This window comes from Ziziphus jujuba, chromosome 2 (genome assembly GCF_031755915.1).
Source record: "Ziziphus jujuba cultivar Dongzao chromosome 2, ASM3175591v1".
NCBI lineage: Eukaryota > Viridiplantae > Streptophyta > Magnoliopsida > Rosales > Rhamnaceae > Ziziphus > Ziziphus jujuba.
The window spans coordinates 15,774,506-15,785,785 of NC_083380.1; the positions used below are offsets into that span (position 1 = coordinate 15,774,506).

Consider the following 11,280-nt stretch of genomic DNA (forward strand, 5'->3'; position numbering starts at 1 on the left):
ATGTATCAACATTTGAATAGCATATAGCATACCAATTATGTTATGAAACACAAACTAAGCATATACTACTAGGTTGATCCTTTTTTTTTTCTTTTAATTTAATAGAATACCATGTAAACCTTTAATTAGCATTTACGTGTTAATTAAGTTTTGTAAGATTGTAGCCCAAGGCGCACTTAAAGTAAAATTTAAAGTATCTTAATAATATGTTTAGAATCAAGTTAATTAAGTTTTAACATAAAAATATTCTTCAAAGTTCAAAAAATAAATTCAAATAAATTTTTATAGGAAAAGGGATATAACACAATATACTTTTGGGAGATTAATTTAATTAGTGCAGCACTAAGAGCATATCTAATACTGGTTTTTATTTTCAAAAGTATAATATTCAAAATAAAAAGTATCTTGAAGTATTTTAAAGAATAAAAAGAAGGATTTTTTTTCATCTAACTCCAATGACATTCTTTATAATCTCTATTTTACCTTTATCCTTAAATAATTATGCTTCACGTATTCCCTCCTTTGGTTTTGTCTCTTCCTTAGACCAAATTAGTATTTAAAAAAATTGAAATATGAAATTATAATTAGTAAATAATTAAAATTGCTTATGAAAAATTGTATAACAATAAATAATTTTATTGGAAGCTTTATATAGAGAATGACTGGTTTAGCTCTCTACGTTTAGAAAACTAAGTCCTTCTTTTTATTTTAGCTTTTCAATTTACAGAGCCCATTAGAATAATAAAAATTTATATATTTATATATATATATATATATATATATATATATATATATATATATATTAACATTTCAATTCTGTTTAGATATGAAAGCATATATATTCCCTGCAAAGACAACCATGTTCTTAGATAATGATAGTGGATTTGAAACCTATAAATATATATACTTAACTTTTGACCTCTTCACATTGGAGCCTCATTGTGTGTGTGTGTGTGTGTGTGTGTCTGTATATATACATACATATATATATATATATATATGAAAGATAAATAAGCACATATATGTAGCTAGGTTATTTATTAAAGGCATAGATATTACACGTACGATTTCATACATCTTTCTTTAGATAAAAAATTTTAATAAAGTTTTCCTTTTTGCATTTATGCCTCTCTATTTTTAAAATTTAGAATTTAACCCCTTCAGATTTTGACTTTGTTCCAATTTAACTCTGTATATTCAACCCATAAATTTTTTTTTCCAAAGCAAAATGTTGACCCCATTATTTAATCATTATATGACACAGGTATAAATTTAAAAATAAAATTTTCAAATTCACTCTTAATTGATATGTTATTAAACAAGCTACTATAGGTAACACTAAATTTGTCAAGAATTTTACATTCCTTAATTGTTTTTATGTAGTTTGGATTAAAATAAAATGAAGTTAAGTTATGATAGATATTTTTGAAAATATTTTGAACATAAAATTAGAACATTATGCTTTTATATGTCAATCGTTGATGGCATTGTTTTAATTGATAATTTAAAATTAAAAATTTTATTGGGCAAGTGGCAACATAAAAGGGAACTATGTTCCCCAATAAATTAAAATTCTTAGTTACATTAAGGGAAAGGATAAATAGTTAAATACATATATACACCATGCTTACAAAACAATTATGTATTTGTATATTTAATCTTCAAATTAACAATTTTTAGAAAATAAACTCGGCTTGATTTTTAAAAGGGAAAGCATGAGGGGCAATCTTATGAATTTTGTAACGACGGTATTTGTTTCACCAGTCAATTTTAATTTGTGCCTCCTTTTATAAGGTAATTTGAATTGGGGAGGTAATTTGAGTTGGGGATATAAACATGTCAATTAGTATCGATATAAAACGTACGAAATTCTAAAATATGCTTGCAATGCATATTTTCAACAACTTAAATACTAATACATACTTTTGTGAATATTTAATATTGAAAGAAATTTTAGGCATTAAAAATTATAGTGCTAGAATTATGTTCAAGTTACTGTCCAATAATGCGTATATAGGCAGTCAAAGGATAAACCAACCCAAAAAAAAAAAAAAAAAAAAGGGATAAACCAACTTTAATTTGTTTTCCACCACGTAAATAGAATAGTAATTAAGAGAACAAACTTGGTTATTGCTTTTCAAGTTAGGGCACTGAATATCACAATTATAAGCTGAAAATATCATTCATTATATTGTAATATTATTAATTTTACTGGGCTTCAAATAAGACTCTTGTTGTTGGCTAAACATCATGGAATCAAATCTAACTCGGTGTAGCTTTGAAGGCTGATCAATATATATATAAAGTCAAATATATTTAGCTAGCTAGCTCCCATTACAGACACACACACATATGATGTGATATCACTTTTCATTCATAATGAGTTATATAATTTTTATATAAGATTTATATATTTTATTTTATTATTTTTAATGTTGCGGATAATTATAAATTATTGAATTTATATTATAGATGATAATTAAGATTGTCTTTTTGACTTCGTTTTTATTATATATATATATATATATATAGACACACACACACACAGAGACAGAGAGATGATGTAATATCACTTTTCATTCATAATGAAACATATAATTTTTATATGAGATTTATATACTTTATTTTATTGTCTTTAATGTTGCGGATAATTATAGATGGTTGAATTTATATTATAGATGATAATTAAGATTGTCTTTTTGACTCCATTAAGAGCTTCCATATTAATTTTGGATTGTTTGTAGGATAAATTTTATCCCCCCCAAAAAAAAAAAAAAAAACATTTATGGTTTAAATGAGCCTATACCAAGGTTCACTTTGATTCATTTGGATCGCCGCACTAGATTGAACTGAACTATACTATAGTATGTTTGGTGCAATATTTTTCATTGGATTGGAAAATAAATACTCCAGCCTTTACCATATCCTTTTAATCAATTGAACTAATTAATCTTGGGTTTGAAAAAATAATAATAATAAAAGAGAAAAACAAAAAAATAAAGAAAAGGTTTAGATGTGACTATTTCATTAGAAACCAATGATCGATGTTGACTTCAATTGAGTGACGTTGCGAATCTGATGATCGGCATTTACTAAAAGTGCACCAGAGTTTGGCCGAGTCCAAAATTATTATTTTTCAATATTTTAAATTAATTTTATTATAAAATGTATGAATAAAAAAATTATATCTTATAATCCAAAACTTTTATTAGTGTTCCAAAACAAGTAATCACAGTGACTATCCAATACTATTAAATAATTTAATATTACATTTTTAAATTTCTACTTTTAAATTAATCCAATAGCTAATAACAAATGTACTAATGATTTATTTAAGTTGTCTTTGTAGAAGAATGAATGATTATATGTATACATATATATTAGTAAAAAAGTACACCTTACTTTCTAAAATAAAGTTCCTTTGAAATTGGCTATTGAATTTTATGTAATTGGGTGGAGACTTGTAATTTAGTGGAATCCAATAACTAGAATTGACCTCACTTAAAATAATAAATAAATAAAACAAAAAAAGGATGCACCTTATGTAAGCTAATTATATTTTATCCTTCTTTACTTTTCAGATACTAGACATAAAATAGGTCAGCGTCACCTGTCACTTTGATTACTGGTTGATAACATTTAAACCTAATTTTAACCAAAGGGAAACTAAAATATATGATTTACTTTTTCCTATGATATATATATATATATATATATATAGTCCGTCTATGATACGGACGGTCCTTATACGGATCACAGTATTGGTGACGGTTTTTCATAGTATTGGTGACGATTTTCTAAAAAACCGTCTTAATACTATGAAAAACCGTCACTAATACTATGTCCTCATGCGGACCGTCTTCACCATAGAATTTTCATATATATATATATATATATATATAATGTTTTCTTTTGTAGACAAAAAGTGCAACACTAGTTTCTAGCAACCAGTAATCTATGTCTTTTGAGGATCGCTACAACATTGCAATACTGCACCAAAGATTAGTATGAGTTGAACATTTCGAAGTGGTTTTTTGATCAATCAAATGTTGAAGTTGTTCTTTCATTTTATTTTATTTTATTTTTTGAATTTCTCTTTTCTTAGTGCATACTAGGGTATTTCCACTACTCAATTATGGCAAGTTACCAAAGTTTGGCTAAAAAAAAGAGAGAAGTAGCATCACAGGGCTTTCGTGTCCAATTTCAATTGGCTAAACAAATCTCGGTGCAAATTATAACCCAGTAGTTGAAGTTTTCCTTGTCATGCGATGCGACTCATGCCTGTCCTTATACCAAGATATATGGAAAGCGTAAGCAGGAGGTTCAACTGATAATGCTCTCTTTTTATGGCTTTGATAACAAGATTTTGATACAAGCTTCGGACAAGGATAATGCCATAATTTAAGATTCCAAATAAGCTTTAATATTTTACACCCTTCTTGACATTTATGTTTCTTTTTTATTTTATTTTCTTTTGATAAATTTTCTGTGGGAAATGTTGAATTACAATTTCTTGATTCATCAAAATTGAACCATTTTAAACAATTTGAAATGGCTCGCAATTTGGCGTTTCTTGTTTTTAATCTTATAACTTGTTTCTTTAAACTTGTAGCTAGTTAAATGAGAATGATGACTATGGTTTGAAAGTATGCCAATTATATACCACCAAACTAAAACCTCTGAAAAGAAGAAGATGAAAATCAAAAAACCATAAATGTAAACATTACAAAACGAGCACTTATATATATATATATATATATTTAATGTTTTTGACTAATGTTCTTCAGTCCAAGACAAAAATTACCCATGTTAGGTTTCTCAACATAAAAATCAGGAATTGGTTTTCCACATGCACAATATTCCATGGAGATAAGTGTAGCTAAAAAGTTGAATTTTTCAAAGCACAACAGATTCGGAATCACAACGACAGAGAATGATTTTGGAGCAGTATTTGTCTGTGACAGTAACAATTGTTGAAGGAGATGCCTAAATCTACTACCCACTGAAGGAGCCCGACCTTGGTGTCCCCACCTGTGTTGGACCATTCAACCTCTTGGATGCATATTCAAAGTGGTCCAAAACTGTCCCATTTATATATCCATATATATATATATATATATACACACATATATATTAAATTGTCATGCACAGTCTGACATATGTCAGAATCAAGTGGGTTAACAATCCATATTTCTCCATAATGAACCACAAAAATGTCATATTCATTGCCCTTTCCTTCATTTTCCTCTGGGAGTTTTATCAACAAGAAATAAATAAAATAAAAATAAAAGGTGATGCTATGCAGAGTTTAATTATCTTAGTACTGTTTGATTATTTACAGGATTCGGTATAAGGATGTCCAAACTTTAACCCTGAAAAATGCCAAACATAACATGGGAAAAAAGACCATGAAATGCGTTAGGTAGTTAGGAAGTACTCAAAACAATTACGTGTCATTTCCACTTGAAATTTCATATTAGTTGAGTAGTGTTTGCATTGTTTGTGAGTTATGCAAGCAATTTCTGTAGAATTTTTACTGAACAAATTTTGTTCAATTAATGGAAATAGACAGCAAAACTCTCAAAAACGAATAATGTAGAAAGCATTCTCTACAGAATATGGAACTCAAAAAGGCCCTCTAAAAGCTATCAACTACAAAGATATGCTTAAAGAGCAAATTATCAGTATTTATTGGCACTACTGCACCAAGCTTACATTAAGAACAGGTCAACCTACCATAAACTACACAAGATTATCCCACGCCAGCGAAGGTAGAAACAGGAGTTTAGCCATTAAGTAAAGGCGTGTGACGTTGAAAGTCCTCAGACTGATTATTTTCCCTGAGAATGGAGGACAAAGCTCTTAAGGCAACAATTTAATCTGAGAGGCAGAAAGATAGGCAAGGTTTTGCTGAAGTTGCTATGAAACAAAGAAATTCAGTCAGCAACATCAGCAGCAGCAGCAAAAACCAAAAAAAAAAAAAAAAAAAACCACCATGTAGAAATTTGAAATCATACTTGACTAAATGTAGGAGCATATCATAAGTCATAGAAGTTTCATAACTTAAATTTGTAAGCAATTACTTACCAAACAATGCACATATATTCCATATCTCATTCATCAGCTGTAAATTTTTTCTGGGAGCTCTTGATCTACTGTATAGTTTACCAATATCAATGTATTGCAAAATATCTGTCTTGATATCTATTCACCAAGATCATCTGAACTTCAAAAAAATATCATTGACTACAAGTATTTTACCGGTTGATATCATTTTATCCCCAAACTGTCACATTTTCCACTTTATCCTCTAAACTACAAAACAAGCATTGCCCCCGAACAATTGCTTTCTTGTGAGTTTAGTCTAATCATGCAATTTTTCTAATGAAGTTGGTCAAATTAGCCATACATATTTGACTTGAGAATTTATATTACTCATCATTCTGCTAGCAAATTGAAAAGAAGTTTCTTGTGTAAAACCCGACTTTTATTCTACCTGACCTTAAAAGGAAGTTAATATTCACCTCATGATCTGTCACTTGGAGAAGACTTACCAAACGATTAAAATTACTAAAACATGACATGCACATTGATATTCTCCAAGCTCCTAGTTATACAATTCAAAAACTAAGCGTGAAAGATACCAAATAATATGTATTGAAGCATATCCATTTCAAACAGTCAAAACAATAAAAAGAACTACCAATGTTCTAGAAAAATACATCAGATCAGTTTGATTCAATATTTTGACTTCCGCTCGTACTATTTACAGTATTTATTATAAATAACGTAATTTTCAACAGCACTTACAATGATTGACCAACAGATTCGACATCACAGGTTCTCGCATCCTCTTTAATTGAGTCACTGTGAAGTTGTCTTGTAAAACTGGTGGTTGTGTCCAAGAAATAGAGAATAAATGACATTATTAGGGAACATAAAAACATGGGTATAGGCCCAAATATCCAGAGGAAGAGAGGGAATGACAGGTAAAATGCTCTTAATCCAAGTGACCAAAATAAGCTTGCCCGGTTCAAATTTCTTGCAACATACTCAATAGGATCATTTTTTCCTTTTGATGGAGGTACAGTGACTAAGAAACTTACATGGGCAAAGTATCTTATAGACTGCACATAGCAAAGAAAAGCAACAAGGAAGCACAACAAGATGGAGAAGTACTTGACTGACAAGAGAACAGGACTCTTATTGCCATATATTATTTGTGATGGTGTGTCACTGGAGTTGCCTGTGCTGCTGACAAATACACCAATCAGTGAACTGAGAGTGAGAGCTGTTGTTGCTAATAGTGTAGATGCCATTATGTTGTTGCGTATTGTTTGAATAGCCAAAACGCCATTCTTCATTGGATCCTGATAATAATGATGTCAAATTAGTTTACTGGAAGTTCAATTTGTTATACATGTTGGAAGACCGTTTTGACTCTAGTATAAGCTTTTGAAACAGCAGTTGATAGCAACAGTATTCATCGAGAAAATGAGTAAAAGAACTAAAGACCATGAAAATTTTGTGGAAATTCATTATCTCGTTACTGCCTTAAGAGCAAAATGTTCTCAACAAAATCCACATCCATCCAAAGTACATTCCATCCACAGATTGTTTACCCGCAGAAAGATGTAATATGAGCATCATATATTGCCAGCAGTATCAAGTTCAAATTCACAGTTGAAGAAGGACACCAAGACCTTTTGAACTCATGTTTACATGTCAAGATCATTGGCTATTTAAATCCAATGATCACTAAATTATCACAAATAGAATTTTGACACATTATATATACTTGTTTTATATGTCTTCACTAACATTTTCAATGATCAGAATTGTTTAGCTAGCAGGAATTACAATATAATGAGTGAAGTTATTATCAATAATCAGAGTTCACATATTCTATTTGAGGACAGAAAGCATATCAAAAAAAATTCATAATAACTTGCTAATCACTACAGTAACACTCGTCAGCTAGATCCAGTCATCCACACAGTTTGAAGAATCAAGAAACAACATAACAAAATGAACTCTAAGACTCTTCTTTTGTGATGCCTTAAAAAGAAAAATGAAAAATGAAAAATCTGCTCTTTTTGCACTCTCTAAAACATCCATCACAAGTTTCCCACCATTTTGTCATTAACAGATTTGCTTGTGTTTCTGAAGCTTCATGAAGTAGAAGATCGGTACTTTCAGCATTGTCCATCCCAGGTACACCACTCAAACTATTTGATATATTTCACTATGCATTTTGCTTACGATGGAAAAGACAAAACAAAAGTTAATATACCTTACTCATCAATTTCACATTAGCATTCAATACATCACCAGTCTAGAGTATTTTAACCATTCCTAATTAACACATTTCGAATTCTAAATATGACTCAAGTGCGCATGAAATGGACGTTTTGTAATGCATAATAAAACCTCCGTTCCTCCAACTTCAATTATAATTTTTTCTCTTGTTTCCAGCCTTATGCTTCTCATTATCATATTTCTATTTGTTTAATTGTTTCAATTTCAGAATTCTTAATGTGGACCAGCTTCAATTACAGTCGAGAGCACTTTAGGAAAGGTACTGAAATCATCTTCAGATAAAGAATGTGAGCGTCTGTAAAGGACACCTATTGCAGTACATCCCTTTATGATTCTTCAACAGAAAGAATTATGAATTTTTGAAACCTATTATAAGGGATTCTTCCTAATGATAACTAAGCACCACACTCTTTTATCACCAGAGGAAAAGAATATACTGCATAAGCTGGTCATAAACCCCAAGGATAAAATGTTCCTGTGGGCTATAACATCTTTTTAATTCACATATAACAAAATGCTTGCTTGTGTTCCAAAACTCCCTTTAAGGTACCAAACATAAACTGATAGAAGGAATATCATAAAATACAGTTTTGGTGCCAACATAAAACCAGATATAATGGATTGTTTAACTGGTAATCCATCATGAACGATGGTGGTATAAAATAAAATTAAAAAATCCAAACCAACCGAAGGTCAAAAGTCAGCAACAACAATTCATGTAATAGGCAGAACAGCGAAGCAAAACAATAAAAGATCAAGCACAAGCTCCCACAGCTACATCCATAAAAAGAGGCAGACCTAAATAGTCTTTGCTAGAAACAGAAAGAAAACAATAAGAACATGCCTGTTTTTTCTTTTATCAATCAACAAAAGCATATCCAAAACCAACTAAAGGATATGCAAAAACCCAAATTCATTTCATCTGGTTAATTAATACTTGCTTAAATAACATAAAGAAAAAAATATTTCTCCTTCTCTACTTTTAGTCCCACAAAGCTACATTAAGTAGCAGTTTTCTTAACCTGTCAAGCCAAAAAAGGAAAAAAAAAAAAAAAAAAAAAAAAAAAAAAAAAAGTCTCCCCAAAAATGAGTAAGCATGACTTTTGAGTTGTCATTAGTTCAAAATTAAAGCAAGAAAAACTTTGAAGCTTTAATCCAAAGAAGACCATTTTTTTACCTCTGAAAAACAAAACAAAAAAATGTTACCACAATTTTCATCCACCCATTTGGTGGATAAAAATGAAATATTGACCAAACTATCCCATACTACATTCAAACAAGTAAAATTCCAAAAGGGGCTTCTAACTATAGCATTCAGCATGTAAATTTTAGAAGTTTCTGCCATGGCCGCCACAATCACCAATCAAAGATCTTTCTAAACAACAGATTAGAGAGAGAGAGAGAGACGAGGGACTAACAGTCATCATGGAGAAGACCCATTGGTGACGAGACTCGGCATTGAGGCCAATGACTGTTCTTCTGGGATTGTGGAGGATGGTCACGAGCAACCAAACATGGTAAATTCCAAACACAAACAGACCCAAAGGCACCAGCACCGAGTCCAACCTATCTTCTTCCATGCCCTGCTCTCTCTTTCTCTTTTACAATGTCTCTACTCTTTATAAACAATCTTAGATACTAAAGAAATTATTACCCAGAAACAGACAACATATTAAGACAAGAAAGATGGTAAATAGTGGACCAAATTCACAGACAAAATAGACAAAGACATGTTAGTTTGCGCTAATGGGTCAAATTTTTGTACCCGTTTATGTTTTCTTTGCTGATTTGACTACACCCTACCCGCCAATGTACCACTTGTTGAGAGTTGAAAGTACTTTTGTTTTTTATTATTATTATTATTGGAATTTGAAATGTGTTTCTTTTTTTTAATCACCAAGTTTAAATGGTTTTTATAGTGATAAATTTGCGTGGCCTTCCTTCAATATATAAAGTTTAATTATGCAACTATTGCTTATCTTTTTCAATCATTATTTTTTTTCAGGGTGTTAAATCCATTACTAATTATTTTGTATTTTTCCCAAGAATCAATTATTATTATTATTATTTTTTTTTTTTGTTTGGCCAACTACAACTTGGATATTGCCCCTAAAAATAAAAAATAAAACAACAACAACAACTTGGATTGCTCATGAAAGATACACCATCTTTCTGTTTAATAAAAAACTGTAGAGTCAATAAAAGACTCCAATAATGTTTCATTTTTATGGACGTAAAAGAAGATCCACTATGCCACTCTTGCTAACATTGCTATCACAGGCCAAATACTGTTGCATTTTATGCTAACATTGCTATCACAGGCCAAATACTGTTGCATTTTATGAAATTTCCATTTTGTCCTTAATGCAATTCATGAATCTTTCCATTCACCCAAAAAATAAATATTTCCTATGGGATTCTTACATTTTCAATTTTGCTTCTTCAATTTCTTTTTTCTTAATTTTCCAAAGCATGATAATATTGTCCTTTTTCATGCAACAAAATTGCATGTATAATAATGTAGTTATGTAGTTTTTCTTTTTATTTTAGTATTCTTCTTTATTACTTTTCCATTTATTCCTACATTTTATCAAAAAATTTATGTATATAATATCTAGTATTCATTGTATTCAAATATGTTATACTAGCATTTTTTACTTTTATTGTTATTTTTTTTTTATTTAGAAATATCAGGATTTAAATTTAAAAATCATTATGGAATGTCGCGTTATAACTTTTTTTCATTATTGTTTAGTATTGTGGTAAACAGGACCCCCTCCTCCAATTTTTTCTTTTAACATTTTATATAAATTATATGTATTTTTTTTGGGTTTTTTACTTTAGTTAAAATTAATTCTAATTTTTTTCCCCTGTAGTCTCCAAATTAAGTTAAAATTATTTTAGGTATCTTTAGATGGATCCTAATTAATTAATTTTTAGAAATTATTGTATTATAAAATT

At 29.7% G+C, this 11,280-nt stretch overlaps 1 protein-coding gene across 5 annotated transcripts; it reads right to left on the bottom strand.

Moving 5' to 3' along the window:
- Positions 1–5,578: 5,578 nt before the first annotated feature.
- LOC107418755 (uncharacterized) lies at positions 5,579–9,950 on the bottom strand. Of its 5 annotated transcripts, none has more exons than XM_048473535.2 (4): positions 9,738–9,950; positions 7,180–7,370; positions 6,811–6,888; positions 5,579–5,919 (listed from the first exon to the last, which is right to left on the bottom strand). In XM_048473535.2, the coding sequence occupies exons 1-4, from the start codon at positions 9,897–9,899 to the stop codon at positions 5,832–5,834; spliced, it is 519 nt and encodes a 172-aa protein (XP_048329492.1). In that variant the 5' UTR covers positions 9,900–9,950; the 3' UTR covers positions 5,579–5,831. The 5 variants fall into 5 exon arrangements, with proteins under 5 accessions (XP_048329492.1, XP_048329493.1, XP_048329488.1 ...); XM_048473536.2 differs by having other exon boundaries at positions 5,579–5,840; positions 9,738–9,949; XM_048473531.2 differs by having other exon boundaries at positions 6,811–7,370; positions 9,738–9,949.
- Positions 9,951–11,280: the final 1,330 nt, after the last annotated feature.